This window comes from Lepidochelys olivacea, assembly GCF_965140295.1.
Source record: "Lepidochelys olivacea isolate rLepOli2 genome assembly, chromosome: 6".
NCBI lineage: Eukaryota > Metazoa > Chordata > Testudines > Cheloniidae > Lepidochelys > Lepidochelys olivacea.
The window spans coordinates 48,662,863-48,682,212 of record NC_140416.1 but is presented as its reverse complement, the minus strand read 5'-3'; the positions used below and the strand labels follow the sequence as shown (position 1 = coordinate 48,682,212).

At 45.0% G+C, this 19,350-nt stretch overlaps 1 protein-coding gene across 1 annotated transcript; it reads left to right on the top strand.

Annotated features, from left to right (window-relative positions):
* Positions 1-4,790: 4,790 nt before the first annotated feature.
* Positions 4,791-14,136, top strand: COMMD9 (COMM domain containing 9). The gene is made up of 6 exons (XM_084631431.1): positions 4,791-4,944; positions 5,844-5,969; positions 7,410-7,549; positions 9,472-9,506; positions 12,085-12,188; positions 13,091-14,136. The coding sequence occupies exons 1-6, from the start codon at positions 4,867-4,869 to the stop codon at positions 13,229-13,231; spliced, it is 624 nt and encodes a 207-aa protein (XP_084487557.1). The 5' UTR covers positions 4,791-4,866; the 3' UTR covers positions 13,232-14,136.
* The last annotated feature ends 5,214 nt before the right edge of the window (positions 14,137-19,350 follow it).

Below are 19,350 nucleotides of genomic sequence, written 5' to 3'. Positions count from 1 at the left end.
GGCATGACACCTGGAACTCAGCAATATAAGTTGGCCACCAATAAACATGTCTTTTCTACAGTTCTGCCCGCCTGTCACACCATTTATTGCTAACAAAATGCTCACCCTTTAAAAGAAGCGAGCAATATGAAAGCAGTTTAAACAAAGATGTCTCTTTCTCTTTAAGACCAAAATCAGTTCTTCAGGGGTTATTTTTCCAAAGCAACAGAGAAATTAACCACACAAGCAGGATGTAGCTCAATAGCGCAGGCCTGCCTTCAAGCAAGAAGTATATAAAGAAGGGACCACTGCTCCCAAACATAGTACACAGGAGCTTAACTCATTCCCTGGAGTCTCCCAACCAAACCCTTAATGTCTTATGAGTTTCTGTTACTGAGGCCCAGCTGTCAGCTGCATCTTCCAAAACAAGCCACAGCTATGGGCTTCTCTCTAGAACCTGACAAAGGTTAAAGGTGGCTGGCCCAAAATTTTTAAAAACTAGATTTCGTCCTTTGTTTTTGCTTCTTTATGATGAATAAAGAAGGATTGAAAGGTTGGTTTGTTTAGGTTTTTTGTTTCTTGGAGGGGTGGTTTGGTTTTGGTTTGTTGGTTTTTTTACAACAGGCTTTCAGGCCTTTTTCATCCATTATGAAGAAGCAAAAAGGGGCACAAATCTGTTTTTTTCCTTTGCAAGAGGCAGTCTTCCCTACACGTTGAGTTGTTCCCCTCCACTCAATGGAAAGGCTTAATTCCTTCATGGTCCAGCTGAGAGCATGATATATAAACCATGAGAGCAGAGTAATCCCATATGGATGTTAGCTTGCACATGCCCTTGCCCATATTGCACTAATAACTAGGATTTTTTTACTTCACTGGGGTCCATGGGGGCACAACCATTATGCTCACATATGAAATGTGGCCCAGCCTAATAAGATATTAGGCAGTATCTAACTGTACCTGCTGTGAGAGTTAAGTGGAAGGCCTAATGAAGAACAACCTTCCAGTTCTCACCAGAAAACTCCACCACGAAATTTAATAGTTGCTACCCCGTGCCTCTGCCTACACTTATGTAGGCCCTGACCAATGAACTTGTCAGTGGACCTCTGTGCCCACATGAAACCCCACTGATGTCAATGGAGAGCTCAAACGGAGTTCATTGCAGCATGGGGGATTCACCATGTAGGGGACACAAGGGAACAAGCAACTCAGAAGTTCTGCACTCTCTGGGGAGGTCCTGAATTCAGGAAGCACCAGCTTACGGAATCTATTTAAAGCCTATTACCATAGTATCAGAGAGACTCACATTCATTCATGAATTTAGCCTCACAATCCCCGCGAGAGGTAGAGAAGTTCTATCATCCACATTGCACAGATGGGGAACTGAGGCTCAGAAAAGCTAAGGGGCTTGCCCAAGATCACAGAGGAAGTCAGTGGAAGAGAGGAAATCCCTGCTCCCAATCTCCCAAGTCCCAGGCTAGCATCCCAATCACTGGAACCATCCTTCTGCAAAATGATGAGACACAATGGTTTAAACATGGTTCTGCCCCAACCGTTACACGGGAAAATCTGGTTCTGGCTCTTGTTCCTTGAGGCTGCCAAGAAAGAGAAGGGAAAAACTACAAATAAAAAAAGGCCACCTACCCCACATACAGCATATTTACTGAGCTAATTTACCGTTATCTGCTTTTGACCACTTCTGAGCTATCCACTAATTCAATTTTTATATTAAATCAAACATGTCAATGTTCCCCCATCATTAGAAGGCCCCTACAGTGAGGAAATTATGACAGTAGGAGGCGCATACATAGTAGCAGTTGGAGCACGAATGCAATACAATTCCAGCTGTGTTTACTGGCAGGCAATATCTTTGTTCCGAATATGTGACTCACAGGTAAATGTTCTCTCTTGCCACAGACTCCTTGATGCCCAGGATAGTCATCTAAACCCCTCCTTTCCATCTCTCCACCTCTCTTCCTGTTTGTTCAACTGGCAGGTCACTTTGTGTAATTAACTCCTTAGACAAGTGGGTCAGGGTTTTGGGCTGTGGGCAGCACTCACCTCGGGCAGCTCCCCGCAAGCCGCGACATGTCCCTCTGCTCCTAGGCAGAGGTGCATCCAGGTGGCTCTGCACACTGCCTCCGCCCACAGGTGCCGCCCTCGCGACCAATGGGAGCTACGGAGCCGGTGCTCAAAGCCGGGCGAGGATAGCACACAGAGCCCTCCATGGCCATCCCTCCGCTTAGGAGCTGAGGGACATGTCGCCACTTCTGGGAGCCAGGTAGGGTGCCTGTCAGCCCAGCGTCAACCGGACTTTTAATGGCCCGATCAGCGTTCTGGTAAAAAAAAACAAACAAGCACCTGGCAACCATAGGGCCAGACTTTTTCCCAGAATAGCTCAAGTATATCACCTTGGGGAAGGACAGCTGATGTGGCAGTTCCCATAATCTGATCACAGCTTGTGTTCCCTGGCTGATCAGGGTAGATCTATGAACTGGGCTGTGTAATGGGACTACCTGGCTGAACAATCAGGTCACGTCTGTCTCCTATTCCATCCTACACAATAGCATGTCAGTACTCCAGAGAGAGTGCCTCCATTGGAATGGATCTGTAAGGCAGCTTTACATAATATACTACCTATAATAGGTTAACTTAATGGTAACAGCAGCACAAACATATTGTTCCTCTCTAAGCTGATCGATCATATTCATTAATTTCAAGAGGCCGCAGCTGGTAACTCATACCCTGAAATAGCTCCCCCCAGAGTCTCATTTCTGGTTGCTCATGAAAAATGATAGAAAATAAACTCCTCTCCCTTCAGATTCTTCTGCCCTTGAAGGCTTCCCAGCATGTGAAAGTGAAATCAGTTCCTCTGCAAGCAGAAGCCCTTTCTCCTCGCCAAGCGCTGTCAATCATGCTGCAAATAACACTTGCACATTTACACTTCTTCAATTTATTCTTTCATTTGCAGAGGAGCAATGCAAATGAAAATTGAGATGCCAGTGGTGTGGTTGGGGAAGGTCCTTGGATTGTGCAAAATGCAAAGTACTTGATGTGCGGTGAATTACACAGGACAAAAGGAGACTGTTTCTTTCACTGAAAGAGGATTTATTTAAATTTCCCTTCTCAGGGGAAAATATAACAGTATCCTAGAATAAAGGTCCATACCATTGCAGTAATACAGTAGTAAACCCTATGGCTTCAGCTTCCAGCAGCTGAAGATAATGGGCACTCAGCACCTCCCAGGATCAAACCCTGAGATCATCTTTCTCCAGGCTATGCATCCACTATAGAGAAGTTTCTGAGTAGCAGCCGTGTTAGTCTGTATCCGCAAAAAGAAAAGGAGTACTTGTGGCACCTTAGAGACTAACCAATTGATTTGAGCATAAGCTTTCGTGAGCTACAGCTCACTTCATCGGATGCATTCAGTGGAAAACACCCATATAGAGAAGATACATGGAGCTTTGGGAGGGAGTGTAGGCTAGCGATTAGATCAGAGGACTTGAAGTCAGGACTATTAGGTCTTAGGGTATGTCTGCACTGCGGAGTGTACCCAACTGGTGGCTCACATGCATGCAGAGCCATGCTTGCCGACCCCGCCTCCAAGCAGTCGCACTGCAGAGTTGCACACAACTCATACCCGTGTAGCTGTGATTATACAGGCTCGGCACTAGGATTTTTGAGGGACATATCCCAGGGGCCTTAGCGCCCCACTAAATTTAACCGCTTTAGGAATTAGTTCATGGCATATTGTGGGAAAACTTCTGAATCCTTCCTGAGCCCCTGTGCACAAGTGTTCCTAGCCCCCAGTGCATCAGTCCATTCCCAACAGGGCCACTAGCTCACCATGTGACCAGGAGCAAATCATTTAACCTTTCCCTGCCCCTATATTTATTAATATTAGTATTATTTAATTATTATGTATATTATCATAGTGCCTAGGAGCCTAGTAATGGACCCGGACCCCATTCTGCTAGGCGCTGTGCGAACACAGAACAAAAAGATAGTGCTTACAATCTAAGTAGGATTACTCAACTGTAAATTGGCTACAATAATAAAAACAACACTAAGGTACAGTGCACCTCACGTACCTCACAGGGGTGCTACAGTGCGTACATAAAGTTAACGTTTCTATACAACTTTGAGATTCTTGAATGAAGGACACAGAGCAAGTACAAACTCCTATACAGAGCTTTAGCTCAGGGACATTTGCGATCACATAGAGTAGCATAGTTTTAGAGAAAGGTATGGGATCTGCCAGGGAAACGGAAGCAGAAAACAGTCTCTGTGCAAAATGGACAATGAGAATCCATGAATCCTCTGAGTTCTGGTAATTTAGAATAAGTTTCATTTTTCAGCCTTTAGTGCTGTAAAATTTGGGTGTGAAATTCAGCAGGGGAATGTTTATTTACTTAAACAATTGCTTTTGTTGGAGGTTTTGGCTTTTGTTTTTACATTTGTGGAAATATTTTTGTTGGTGTTGGGCTTCACAATAGCTTGTTTCTACAACAGCCAAACCTTGAGCCAAATTTAAATTGACAGTGCCCCTTTACAAAGCCAGGCGTCCGTTCTGCAAACACTCACATGAGTAATTTTACTCATGTGAGCAGTCCCAGTGACTTCACTAGGAATTATTCATGTAAGTAAAGCTACCCGTATGCCTAAGTGTTTGCAGTGTCATGCTTCAGCAATATACTGTTAAAAAACCATGCCAGGAACTATCTATCTGAGCCATTACATTTTTAAATGGCTTCAGATGAAAATAACCACCAATATTTTTATTCTCCATCAGGCTGCAGCTACAACTACAACTTCCAGAATGCCAGGCAACTGAAGCTCTAGTCATATGACTTAAACTGACCTCTTGAGATTTCTAGGGTCTGCAGTCACATGATAGAGTCACATGGCAGAGTGAAGATGGCTGCAGTGAGAGAAGAGCAGTTTGCAGCTCTGCAGATCTTATTGAAGGTAAAAAAAAAAAAAAGAAGAAGACACAAATGTACTAAGTTAGCATGATGATGTTTGCTTTTTAAAATCCCGGTACTGTTAAACAGCTGCTGAATTCTGCCCAAGAGGTGGCTGCATTTCACTGATCCCTGGATAGAGCTTGTAAAGCAGTTTAGGAAGAAATATGCCAGCTAAATGTGACTAATAAAAAGAGAGAATGAAAAGTATTTGAGCCTTAAATGGTGTTTCTCTTCTCTTCTGGGCTCAACACTTTGGAAGCTGCTGCTTATAGAGATGAACTGTATGTAGTCATTTATGCAAACTTTGGAGACAAGGGAGAGGAGGTTTTAAATTTGTGATGCATTCAAAATATGCTGCCCTCCCCATGGTGGATCAATTCCATGCACATAAATGAGCTCTACAAGCCCTGTCTCCTCTTAAGGACAGAACCAGAAGAATGAAAAATGAAAGCTTCTGTATTAATAAATGACACCCCTGCCCCCATCCTTTCAAGCAGTATTTTTTTCCTGGTTGGTGTGGTCAGGTAGCATTGTAACAGGATTTGTAGGACTGATTTAATTTGTTGCTCTTTTAAGGATTAAAAAAAAAGGGGGGGGGGATTCCATTTTTGAAAACACACATAAATAATTCAGCAACACAGTATGATCTGAACACAGGATTCGGAGCCTGGTGCTCCTAAATTCCAATTCTGCTCCTGCCACCAACTCCCTATGTGGCCTCAGGCAAATCACTTCTCTGTCTGCAAAATTAGTATAATGCCAACCTGTTGCACAGGGAAGTTTTGAAGCGTAAGTAGTTATTAGTTCAGTGCTTTGCAGTTGTAAAACACTATAGAAGTACTCACTGGTTTCTTTGCATATAAACAATGGTTTCTGAACCCCGCGCTCATTATTTTCCAGGCTTCCTCAAAGGACGTAGTTAGACAACTATGCCAAGAGTGCTTTTCTAGCTCAACAAGAGGCTCAAGCAAATTGATTGACAGCACCTGTTCCAATCTGTCTGTGACATCAGAAGAAGCAGCTCAAGTAAGAGGGCAATGACACTTCAGCAATGACAATAATCTTATTGACAGGGCCTGCATGTAACAGGTGCTTTTCCCTCTGGCTCCTCTCTTCACAAGCAGCCGAACACTGGTGAGAAGCAGATTTTGAAACTAAAAGCAGTTAGTTAATAATCTGCTTTCACTGTGATGGCTAATGAGGCAGTACAAAGTCCTCACTGCTGCAGTCAGGCTGGCTCAGAATTCCACTAGGTCTCTGTGTTGGCCTGTGAGGACAGGACGTCCTCACAGATACTTGAGCACAAAATGGGAAATTCTGCTCAGTCAAAATGGATACAAATTCAATATATATTCATCTACCTTACAGCAGGGGTCATGAATTGGGTCAATGTTAGCAAAGCCCCTTAAAGATCTAAAGTGTTTAAATATAATGAAGCAATTGTAGCAGTGTATGAGCAAACATTAAATGCCTTTAAAAGCCACTCTGAATTATTTCATGCAGTAAGTTAAGAAAGCACTGGGTACAATCCAAACAGGTTTTTTTCCCTCCTCCATTTACCTAGCCAAGGTTTTTAATACATTGTGTTTCATTCTACGAGTTGAGTGAAAATATGGCTTTAAAACTTGCTCTGTTCAAACTGAGTTGCTGCCCATGGCTAAAACCCCAGTCCTACATCAGGATCAGCTGGCACAGACACCTGTGTCCTATAGAATACCATGCAAGATTTGGGCCTAAATCATGCTAACCAGCTTATGTTTTTTCAAGATCTAGGGTTAAAATATTCAAAATTGCTTAAGTGACTTCGGAGTTCAAGTCCCATTGATTTTCCGTTTTCCCAAGGCTGAACAACTAGTACAAAATATAGGTAGGAACATACTATAGGACGCAAACCTTCATCAGCAGTGGGATGGGTAAGGTAACCCAATAAACATATTCTGCTTCCAGTTTCTGTAACTTCATGTGTCCAGTTCATCCTTAACTGTAATTTCTTCTGTAAAGTAGTAATATGAGCAATTAGGACGTCACTTTCTTATATTGAAGTCAGAGGGCTCTCCAGAGGCTCAGCGCCACGGAAGATCGGGCCCTGGCTGTTTTTGAAAGCCATGGGGCAGTAGTTATAATTATAGTATTTAGTAAAGGGCTTAGTACTTAGTTGGATGACATGGCCCAGAATTTTGAACAGGAAGCTGGAGTTGTCTGTGTTTGGAGAGTGCAGGTTGGAGTACAGTGGATTGTGAGCAGCACGTATCAAGGGCTGTCATTCCTTACATAAAATGAAATTATATGACTGATTTTGCAGTTGGCTTCATGAGAGCCTGCCAGTGTGCATCTGATTGCTGGAGCTTGGCCTATGAACGTACACTGCCCTGCACCCCATCTGAAGTCATTAAGTCATTCCCCGTGCAGTATGTGGTACCCTTAGTCACTTCAGCTTCTTTTCCATTATCTGTTCCTTTCCTGCAGCTGGTCTGCTGTTTGCACAACCTCACCAGGCACGTTGTGTATCGGGGCCTGTCATCTGCGGAAGAAATTCTCTCTCTTTTCCCACAGAACTTCCACCAGAGTCTAAAAAACCTCCTGACCAAGATAATTTTGGAAAATGTGTAAGTGCTTGCCATTTGATTTTCATTTGGATGTAAAGCAAGAGGGTGTTAGACATACCAAGTATTCACATGGCTGGCAGTCTGGAACACCTCAGCATTCTAAGGGGTAATGGTGTGAGCCTTTGCCACAGTCATTGAGCACCATGGGGCGGGGGAGGGATGTAATGTAATACAGTACTTCCTGCAATAGAATGGTAGATTATACCCTGGAATGCGTGCTAAGGTTTTCCACAAGAGTTTAGGAAGGGGTAAGGCAGGGTTTTTTCAACAACAGGTCCCTGAGATCTCCATGACACAATTTAGGAAGGCTGCAAGCCGGTCCCTGGTATCAAAAAGATTGAGAAACATGGCGGTAGGGGACAAGCCCTCAGTCTGTCGATGGTAGTTATCTAGCCTCCATTACCATGGTATCTGAGCACCTCAATCTTTAATGTATTTATCCTCACAACACCCCTGAGAGCAAGTACTACTTTCCCGGTGTTACAGAGGGAACTGAGACTGAGACAAATAAAGACCCAGATCCACAAAGGTATTAAGGTGCCTAAACTCCAGTTTCAGGCTTCACTGTGATCCACAAAACTCTCGCCAAATCATGTAGGCATCTAAATTCACATGGGTAAACTCAGCCTAAATTTTCAGGGTAACACTTCCGTCAGGGCCTGAGTTTGTGCCTCTGAGCACATGCACTGCTTCTTCCTTCTAGGCATCCAGACTTCCATCTAAGCCCCAGAGCAATCCATGCACTCTTAACCACTGATCTACGGGATTTTCTCAAGCTCTGAGTCATTGGGTTGGCGAGAGAGAGAATGCGTGACTCTGTAGTTCTGGGTGGGAGATCCAGGTTCTAGTTCCCCTGCTCCAGTCACTTCTATTTATACACAGTGGAACAGCTTCAACAGGAGAGACTGAGGGAGCCCTGTGTTAGAATATTCTATAGCTCAGTGGTTAGAGCATTCTCCTGAGAGGTGGGAGACCTTTGTTAAAATCCTTTGTGTCCTTCAAGCAGAGGGGTGGAATTGAACCTGGGTCTCCCACATGACTCTGGTGAGAGCACTCACCTGGGATAAGTTATAAGGGGGGGTAGTACCACCTTTCCATCCTCCTCCAGCTGTTTTATGTGGACAGAGGCAAGCACCTAACTCATTTTCACAAGAAATGACTTAGGCACTTAAGTCATATGATTCCAGCAGAGGGGTTCCTGGTTGCAGATCACTAGCAAAGATAGGTGCCTCCCTGCAGCCCATATATAGTGCCTATCTCTGTGAGAGGGGTGGGGCTTAGGTGGCTCCCCGTCTAATGCACTGGCTTTTGTGGATCTAGTTCAAAGGCATCTCTCTCTCTCCCCCATTCATTTTATGGGCCCATGGCACCTAACTCAGGTGTTGCGGATTGCAGTGTTGTTCCTGTGGTTTTCTAGACACCTAAAAGGTATTGCAACACCTACGTCCTTTTGTGATCCGGGCCTAAGTGACTAGCCCAAGGAAGCATGTGGTAGAGCAGGGAATTGAACCTCTGTCACTTAAATCCCAGACTAGTGCCTTAACCAATGGCCCATTATTACCACCTATCAGACTGTCTCACAGGTAAGGGAGAAAATTTAAAGATTAAAGCTTATGCTGTGGAGCCTGAAGATAAATGTACAGGTCATCAGTAAATTGCACTAAGTTTCTGATGGTAAAGCAATTTTGTCTTGAATACCACGGCCAACCTTCTCCTTTGTTCTAGTTTCTTCACCCCATCAACTCTTCCAGTTGGTACAATAAAGTTGCCACCTGCTATGGCTAGTCTCATATCTCCACCCATTTTTTCTGACTGATCCTTCAGAAAGGAGCCACACTACTCACCATCCCTGTTCTGCACTGCTGCTGTAATCTCTTTTAAAGCCCTGATCATATTTTTTTTTTCTCTCTTCCCTTTCACAGCTCCGTCTGGAGGAGTGAAGCACAATCAAGTCAGAGTAAGTAGCAGGTTGCATTTTAAGGCTATGAATATTTCCAAAATGATTAGCAAGACCTTGAAATGTAAAACTCTGAGGTATACTAAAATGGTGTTTGCCAAACTTCTTTGAAAACTGAGCCCCCCTTCAGGAAGTGAAACCAATGTTGTCCCCACCCTGCAACCTTCCCATGGATTGTCAAGGGCTTATGTATTTCAGTGTATACATCTTCAGTGCCATCTCAAACTGTCCTTGCTCTCTAGCCCCCCCACTCCCACATGGTATAGAAAACACTAGCATAGATCTTTATAGTACAATTCCTCGGCCTTCTCACATGCTTTGGTGTTTAGTGAACAGTTAACAATGCGGACAATTAAAGCATCGTCACTGGCATCTGAATTAGCCCCCTTTGTAAGTGCCTGGACAGTTCACGCCTCAGAGACATTTTTTCAAGCTGTCTGCAAACTCAGGCAGATGTCTGCATTGATTACACTTGCTACACTGTTTTTTTAAAGCTTTTATTTGAAAGAGTTTTCTTTCTAAAGCAAGCTGACACTCTAGAGAACAACTCGAGGCCCGTGTGGGCCCTCTTTGCCCCTCCCAATGGGGTGGGGGGGCAGTGGAATGTTTTCCCGAACACTCTGGGAAAACACTGCCGTAAGAAAATCGTTAGGGAAGGGGTTTTCAAACATCTTGATAAAATACAAATCGTGGGGAGAGGTTGTTCCATGGTTGCATAACATCACTGGCAATTACAGCAATTGCTTACACTAAATATTGTCCTAACCGTGCTTTTGCACATATCTTCACATTGCAGTATGATCTAGGAAATGAGATGAGCTAGCGCCATGTGCCCAACCAACTCTCCATGGCCTATCAGCAATGGCTCTCCTGACTGCTGGTGGCCCTTGGACCACGTTCAGGAATCCCTGCTCTAGGGGTTCTGGCCGTTATTTTAACCTAGTACTAACTGCTGAACATGGTGGAATATCCTGTTGGAAAGAGAGATTATTTTCTGGGAAATGGTGGATTATGCTTTTGCTGTTTATAAGGCATCTGCTGCACATTACAGAGTGGCAGATATGATGATTGGAACAACAAACATTCTGAATGGTCGATTGACACGCTCATAAAAATTAGGACAGTTTCCTCGGCCTCCAAATCTACCGGTAGTGACTCCCTTGCCAATTAAAAGACAAGACTAAACAGATGCATCTTACATTGTGTTGTGAATGCTGCCAAACACTGGACTGTAACTGGGCGTGGCTTCCAAAGACAAGCGCTTGCCACCCAAGGCTGCAATGCTTCCTGGGGTTCAGCTCTGGGGACAGATGGCAAGAGCAGGCTCCGCACTGGGCTGAGTCAGTGCTTGAACTTGGCTCTCCCATTGCATGTGAGTCCCCTGACCACCAGGCTGTTTTGGGGTCTCTCTTTGCTTTTCCGTGAAAGGTCTCGGTTTCCTCCAGGTGGTGAATGGGAAATTATTTTATTTATTTATTTATATTTTTGCAGGATGGGAAAACAGTTTCCCGCCCAGCTCTGCTTTGGAGTGCAGTTTGTAGTTATTTTCCAAGGCTTTTCATGTATCAGTAGCTTTTCCAGTTTGGACACACAGTGAGTCATGTGATCATCCTGCTGCCTTGGCAGACTTGTATTGATGCCATTGACTTAGTATTGATGCTTTGAAGCTTGCACAGCCTCTGACCTCTTAATAACCTTGAAAGACACAGCTAGACTGTGGGCACTCTTGTCAGATGAGGTGATGTAACCCTTTGCTCTCCTAGGTGGTATACAGACATACAAATGATTGAACTGTCAGCCATGTTCAAAGAGCCTTATTCTCTTGAATGGTTTATAGTGTTCCGGGCCTCTTAAGCATGTACATGAGTATTGCATTGAATTGCTGTTGAATTCGTTAGCTCTAGTCCAATAAAAATAAGATCCATTAGTCATCCATCAAGTGGAAGTGTCTCAGTGCTTTTAATGAATTGGCCAGGCGCAGGGAGGTGGATGTCCCCTTGCACATACACTGCACACTGGAGTTCCTTTGCTAGCAGGCATGGAGGTGGAAATCGTATACTTTACATTGCTTAGTTTTCAGATCATTCCTACATGATTTATCTTTGAGACACACTGTAGGGCTCAAATCAGGGCACGCTCAAATGCTGGTTGTAAGCTGCAGGCAGCAAGCTAGTTCAATAAGGCAAGAGGGATGCTGGGATGCCTTTGGAGAGGGGAGTTAGTGAACCTTATTGCTCCCCTCCCCCAGTTCTTTCACACTCTTTCTAGGGTTGTCTTGCATGCTACCACCCTTGCGTGGGGTGCTGTGATAACCTTGTGTGCTGTTTCATTGCCACGGGAGGGGGTGTCCAGCTGCCAGCCGCTTATGCATAGTGCAGAGCAGAGGGCTGATTGGGAACCAGAAGGTGCCAAGTGCCTCTGTTGAAATTAGAAGCCTTTGGTTTGTTTCAGTGCAATTTTCCGGCATGGAAATGGGATCTGCAACAGTTCGCTGGCTCCCATTACAAAGGCTGGAATCACTGCATGTGGACAAGCCCAAGTCATTAATTTAACTAACATGTAACTTTCAATCCTACAGTCTCCCTGCCTCGGCTGGTTGATATGGACTGGAGAGTGGACATCAAGACGTCCTCGGACAGCATCGGCAGAATGGCAGTCCCCACCTGCCTGCTACAGTTGAAGGTAATGCTAATCGATTCCAACCCTCCATGGGTTATAGTGTCTAGGTGACTGACTCTCCTGCACCTGAACTCTCTGGCAGCACAGAAGAGTTCAGTGACAAGCTACTCGTGCTGCTAGATGGGCACAAACAGAAATAATGCAAGAAAGCAGTATACTTGGAACCCGCCTGTATGAGGTCTAGAGGGAAACCGTGACAGACTCTTTGCAGTATGGGAGGGTGCTCTGCTGTTACGAGGAGCCAGCTTGCTGGGCCCGAGGACAACATGCGTTCTCTGAAATATGGGGACAGCATTAGCCTAGCAAATTATAAAGTGCCATCTGCCCTTCCTCCAAGACAGTTATTCACTCTTTAGCACACCCTCTCTTTAGTAGATTATTCTGGAGATAGTGTTTGTCTCACAGTAGCCTTTGAAGAGACCTCACTCACTGATATGTTGATCAGCTGAGATGGGGTGGAAATAGCTAGACTCCCTGGACATAAAAGTTTAAATCCCAGGAGGGTCAACTCAACCCCTCATTCTTCAAGAGCCATTAAAGTGAGCTGGGATGGGCGGTCTCTTCTGGAGGAGAGATTCGGCGGGGAGAGAAAAATCCGGTAGCTGTGTGCTCTGTGTACACAGAGCCCACTGATATTTCTAGTAAGAGAGGGTTTTGCCCTGGTATCCTTAGTCAGAACCTCCCCTTTAGTCATTGTCACCTTCTCCCACAGAGGAAGCTGCATTTCGTTGGTGATGTACACAATTTGGGGAGCACACTGTGGTCCTTCAGGAGGGGAAATTGTGGTGTAGGTCAGCTATTTTTAGTCCATCTCCAATCAATTCTGATTCGAATGGAAACATTGTGGGGGAGGGGGTTGTATATGTGGATGTCTCATGTGAGCGCAAACCACATTTCTATTTCAGATTCAGGAAGATGCTGCCTTGTGTGGGGATAGCCCTGTGATCTCTTCAGTGACTGTGGAGCTGAATAAAGAAACCCTAGACACTATGTTAGATGGTCTGGGAAGGATCCGAGATCAACTCTCTACTGTAGCAAACAAATGAATGCCTGGGATGTGAATTTCACCTGCCATTTGTACCTGGAAAGGAACTCTCCTCTATTACAAATAGAGCTCTGATATCTTACAGACTGGTATCTCTCTCTTTCTCTACCAATCAAAATTTAAAAATTGTTTGATTTTTTTTTGTTGGGGGGTGGGGAAGGGGGAGGTAATAACACAGCTTTCCAAAAGCAGATGCTTCAAGGTGTACTTGCTCTGGTGCCAAAAGTATTTTCCTAATGTTGTTGAACAAAAACTGGTCTCCCATTCAGAGAAGGATTTAAGGACTCAGAGCCTGACTTAATCGCAAGGGTTATAATGGGAAATAGCAGCAGCCAGTGGAGCGAACGCTGTTTCCCTGCCCTAAGATTAGGGACGAAAAGACTGAGGCTAGCTGATGGGCTGGCTTCCAGCATTACCAGACAACAAGAGTGCTTCTCTCTCGAAGCTGTGTGTACTGAGGTGCATGCTGTACGTATCTCTCTCTCCCTCTCAATGAGGCATAGCTAGGCTACAGATTGTTATTATAGGATAATGTTTTGAAATAGGACAATTATTCTGCAGTGCATTCCCTTCTGATTGACTCCATATTACTATTTGCAAAATGACTAGTCTGAGCAGCTCACTGTAAGTAACTGGGTTGGAACATCTTTAGTAGCAAGTAATTTCCTCCTTCTGGCTGAAAAGAAAAGGGGGTTGGGTTTTGCTCACTTATGTTGGGTTTAATAGTCTTAGGCCTTGTCTTCCCTGCAGAACGAAAAAAGGTGTGAAGAGAAATTTAGATGATAAAGAATCAATAGCAACTGTGTGTACCACAGCTGGTGTCTGTACCCGCAAAAGGCCAAGTTACATCTTCATGTAAAATGAATCTTTTTAATAAAAGAAAAAAATAAACTGTTACTTGATTGACTTCAGGTTTATTCTGAATACATTCGCTTCTCTCCAGACACGTTCCCTCTGTATTGGTTGGGTCGCGAGTTCAGGTTTGTTCCTTTCTTACTCAGACAGAGCTGATCCTCTAGCTGTCTCTTTCCTCCTTTTGGAGTGAAGCTCCAGATCAAATGAGTCTCATCTTTCCTGCCCTCTCCCATCTCATGGATGTAATTAAAGATGGGCCTGAGGCAAAATCTCATTCAAACTCCCTCACGCTGTTTTGTGGGGAAAGAGAATAGCTGAGTTGATCTAGATCCACGCTTCATGTAGGCTCCTTGTTCTATAATGTGCCCAATAGAAACTCTGGATCTGAACACCGCAGCTCAGGCCCGTCTTTAATTAATGACAGTCTGCACTTCTTTAGCATGTAGAAAAGGGTCTTAGTCCTTACAATCCCTAATTAATTCAGGGAAATAATATACAGGTGGCTTAACTAAGGCATAGAATAGTAAAGCGACTTGCCTAAGGTCTTAATGAATCATTAGCAGTGCGGGGACTAGAACCCAAGTCCCGGCTCAGAAGTCTCTTTTCCAACCCCTTGATCACACTGCCTTTCAAGATGTAAGCTCCCCCAGCATAGATTTTTGGGTTCCTGATGAGGACACTTAAACATGTTCGTTCACGTTACTGAAGTAGTCTGGGGCCTTTATTATAAGAGGGAGTCTCGCTGATTTTTCAGTCCTCTCGTTTGAGGACAATAGCTCCTTCCGAAGAGAACGTATTCAGACGAAAGCACTCTCACTACCATGAGAGCCAGATTGTGCTCTGCATGGTGGTTGGCTCTGAACACCATGCCAATGACTGACTGCCTTCATCCGCAGCACCTTTGCTGGCATTAGAAACTTTCATTACAATGGTATAGTGATTACACTAACCTCTGTGCATTTTTCTTCTTTCTGGGCAGCTTTTCGGTAGGTGGTTGGCGGATTTCTTTTTATATAGAAGGTTAATACCAGCGCCACTTGGGCCTTGCTTATTGAATAGCTGTCACATACTAGATGTAACTTGATTAAGGTTATATAATTTAAGCTTCTATAGGTTTTCTGCTTTCCAATAAGCACATCAGAGATGTCACCATGCTAGCAAGCTCTGTACCAGTACAAGGCAATACTATATGTCCCCTTACTGCTGTATCCTAAAATGTTGTACAGCATTATCCACTAGCACTAATAGGGTGATGATAGCACTGATTCAGGTATTGCCAATCACTTTAAAAATACCAATGAATTAAGCCTCACAAACACATCTCAGAGGCAGGCACATTGGGAATTATTGTCCCAGTTATACATATGAGTAAATTGAGCACAGTTGCCAACTTTCACACAGTAAATAAGCACCCCGGCTTTCACAATAAGCCAATAATCAAGCTAATCCCCTTTCAAAACAAGGCCAAAACAACCCAACCCTACGAACTCCAATGCTGTATATGACTAGATCCCCCAGCGTGCAGTCTGGGATTGTGGTGGGCCCACTGTGCACCCCGACTCTCTCCCCGCCTTGCCCCTGCTTGCCCCCCCCCCCCCCCGCTTACTGGGAGCCGATCAAAAAAAAAAAAAAAAAAAGCAACAAGCTACAAGCCAATCAAGCAATAAGCCAAAAACTAACCAGCAAGCAACTCACAAGCCAATTAAGCCAAAAACAAGCCCAATTTCTGTGTTTTTTTATGGGTTTGGCATGTCTGAAATTGAGCCATAAGAAATGTTGCCCAAGGCCACACAAGGAGTCAGTGAGAGAGCTGGCAGTGAAGCCCGGCATGTCTGACGTCCCATGCACTACACATTAGACCATATTTCCTCCCAAACAGCAGAGACAAATTAAAAATTAGAGACAAGTAACTGAGACTTTTCCAATATGATTTGAAAGACAATGGGTGATGCTGAGTGCTCAGCCCTTGAACATCAGGGCACTTATTTAGGTGCCGATTTGGGAGCCTAACTGTCTGCATCCATTTCTTAAAATCATGGCCTGAATATTTATCAATGAATAATACACTAGTAAAACTAATTAATTAGTCCATTAATAAATAATCACTAGGTGGGCCGAGCAACTGTGGATTTCCTGATTTTCCGTGTGCTCTAAAGGGGTGCACCAGTGCACTTGCTAGTTATCACGTCCAGTCATTGCCACTTTAAATGTAGGGGGAGCCTGCTTTGGTCTGTGGCCACAGCAGCATCTCCTCGTAACTCTTCATTTCTTGGGCTGACAAAGTACACATAAATCCACTGACATTTCTGAAGCTGCTGCTGAAATCCATTAATGATGCACTGGTGCATAATAAGAATACTGAGTTTTACACCCATGGATATGTTGTGCCCATGAGATAGATAGGTAAGGATGGTAACCCACATTTGATGGATACACGCACAGAGGGGGTCTGCAGCTTGCCCAAGTTTACAGAGCATAGCAGCGCCAGAATACAGCAGACTTTCATGCCTGGTTTTGTCCTCAGATCACACCTCTCTCATGAATATGCTAACAGAAGCAGGGTCAGATTAATGCATAGGCAAAGGAGGCACGTGCCTACGGCCCAAATTTGGGGTGGGGGGGGGCAACCTGAATGGTGCTGTGACCCTGGGCACCAGCACTGCCACCCACTCAAATTTGGCCCAGCTGCCCATCTGTCATGATGGAGGAGCAGCCAGAGGAAATTTAAATGAACAAGGGGGCAGTCAGCACATAGAATCATAGAATCATAGAATATCAGGGTTGGAAGGGACCCCAGAAGGTCATCTAGTCCAACCCCCTGCTCAAAGCAGGACCAATTCCCAGTTAAATCATCCCAGCCAGGGCTTTGTCAAGCCTGACCTTAAAAACCTCTAAGGAAGGAGATTCTACCACCTCCCTAGGTAACGCATTCCAGTGTTTCACCACCCTCTTAGTGAAAAAGTTTTTCCTAATATCCAATCTAAACCTCCCCCACTGCAACTTGAGACCATTACTCCTCGTTCTGTCATCTGCTACCATTGAGAACAGTCTAGAGCCATCCTCTTTGGAACCCCCTTTCAGGTAGTTGAAAGCAGCTATCAAATCCCCCCTCATTCTTCTCTTCTGCAGGCTAAACAATCCCAGCTCCCTCAGCCTCTCCTCATAACTCATGTGTTCCAGTCCCCTAATCATTTTTGTTGCCCTTCGCTGGACTCTCTCCAATTTATCCACATCCTTCTTGAAGTGTGGGGCCCAAAACTGGACACAGTACTCCAGATGAGGCCTCACCAATGTCGAATAGAGGGGAACGATCACGTCCCTCGATCTGCTCGCTATGCCCCTACTTATACATCCCAAAATGCCATTGGCCTTCTTGGCAACAAGGGCACACTGCTGACTCATATCCAGCTTCTCGTCCACTGTCACCCCTAGGTCCTTTTCTGCAGAACTGCTGCCTAGCCATTCGGTCCCTAGTCTGTAGCTGTGCATTGGGTTCTTCCGTCCTAAGTGCAGGACCCTGCACTTATCCTTATTGAACCTCATCAGATTCCTTTTGGCCCAATCCTCCAATTTGTCTAGGTCCTTCTGTATCCTATCCCTCCCCTCCAGCGTATCTACCACTCCTCCCAGTTTAGTATCATCCGCAAATTTGCTGAGAGTGCAATCCACACCATCCTCCAGATCATTTATGAAGATATTGAATAAAACCGGCCCCAGGACCGACCCCTGGGGCACTCCACTTGATACCGGCTGCCAACTAGACATGGAGCCATTGATCACTACCCGTTGAGCCCGACAATTTAGCCAGCTTTCTACCCACCTTATAGTGCATTCATCCAGCCCATACTTCCTTAACTTGCTGACAAGAATACTATGGGAGACCGTGTCAAAAGCTTTGCTAAAGTCAAGAAACAATACATCCACTGCTTTCCCTTCATCCACAGAACCAGTAATCTCATCATAAAAGGCGATTAGATTAGTCAGGCATGACCTTCCCTTGGTGAATCCATGCTGGCTGTTCCTGATCACTTTCCTCTCATGCAAGTGCTTCAGGATTGATTCTTTGAGGACCTGCTCCATGATTTTTCCAGGGACTGAGGTGAGGCTGACTGGCCTGTAGTTCCCAGGATCTTCCTTCTTCCCTTTTTTAAAGATTGGCGCTACATTAGCCTTTTTCCAGTCATCCGGGACTTCCCCGGTTCGCCACGAGTTTTCAAAGATAATGGCCAGTGGCTCTGCAATCACAGCCGCCAATTCCTTCAGCACTCTCGGATGCAACTCGTCCGGCCCCATGGACTTGTGCACGTCCAGCTTTTCTAAATAGTCCCTAACCGCCTCTATCTCCACAGAGGGCTGGCCATCTCTTCCGCATTTTGTGATGCCCAGCGCAGCAGTCTGGGAGCTGACCTTGTTAGTGAAAACAGAGGCAAAAAAAGCATTGAGTACATTAGCTTTTTCCACATCCTCTGTCACTAGGTTGCCTCCCTCATTCAGTAAGGGGCCCACACATTCCTTGGCTTTCTTCTTGTTGCCAACATACCTGAAGAAACCCTTCTTGTTACTCTTGACATCTCTGGCTAGCTGCAGCTCCAGGTGCGATTTGGCCCTCCTGATAACATTCCTACATGCCCGAGCAATATTTTTATACTCTTCCCTGGTCATATGTCCAACCTTCCACTTCTTGTAAGCTTCTTTTTTATGTTTAAGATCCGCTAGGATTTCACCATTAAGCCAAGTTGGTCGCCTGCCATATTTACTATTCTTTCGACTCATCGGGATGGTTTGTCCCTGTAACCTCAACAGGGATTCCTTGAAATACAGCCAGCTCTCCTGGACTCCTTTCCCCTTCAAGTTAGTCCCTCAGGGGATCCTGGCCATCCGTTCCCTGAGGGAGTCGAAGTCTGCTTTCCTGAAGTCCAGGGTCCGTATCCTGCTGCTTACCTTTGTTCCCTGCGTCAGGATCCTGAACTCAACCAACTCATGGTCACTGCCTCCCAGATTCCCATCCACTTTTGCTTCCCCCACTAATTCTACCCGGTTTGTGAGCAGCAGGTCAAGAAAAGCACCCCCCCTAGTTGGCTCCTCTAGCACTTGCGCCAGGAAATTGTCCCCTACGCTTTCCAAAAACTTCCTGGATTGTCTATGCACCGCTGTATTGCTCTCCCAGCAGATATCAGGAAAATTAAAGTCACCCATGAGAATCAGGGCATGCGATCTAGTAGCTTCCGTGAGCTGCCGGAAGAAAGCCTCATCCACCTCATCCCC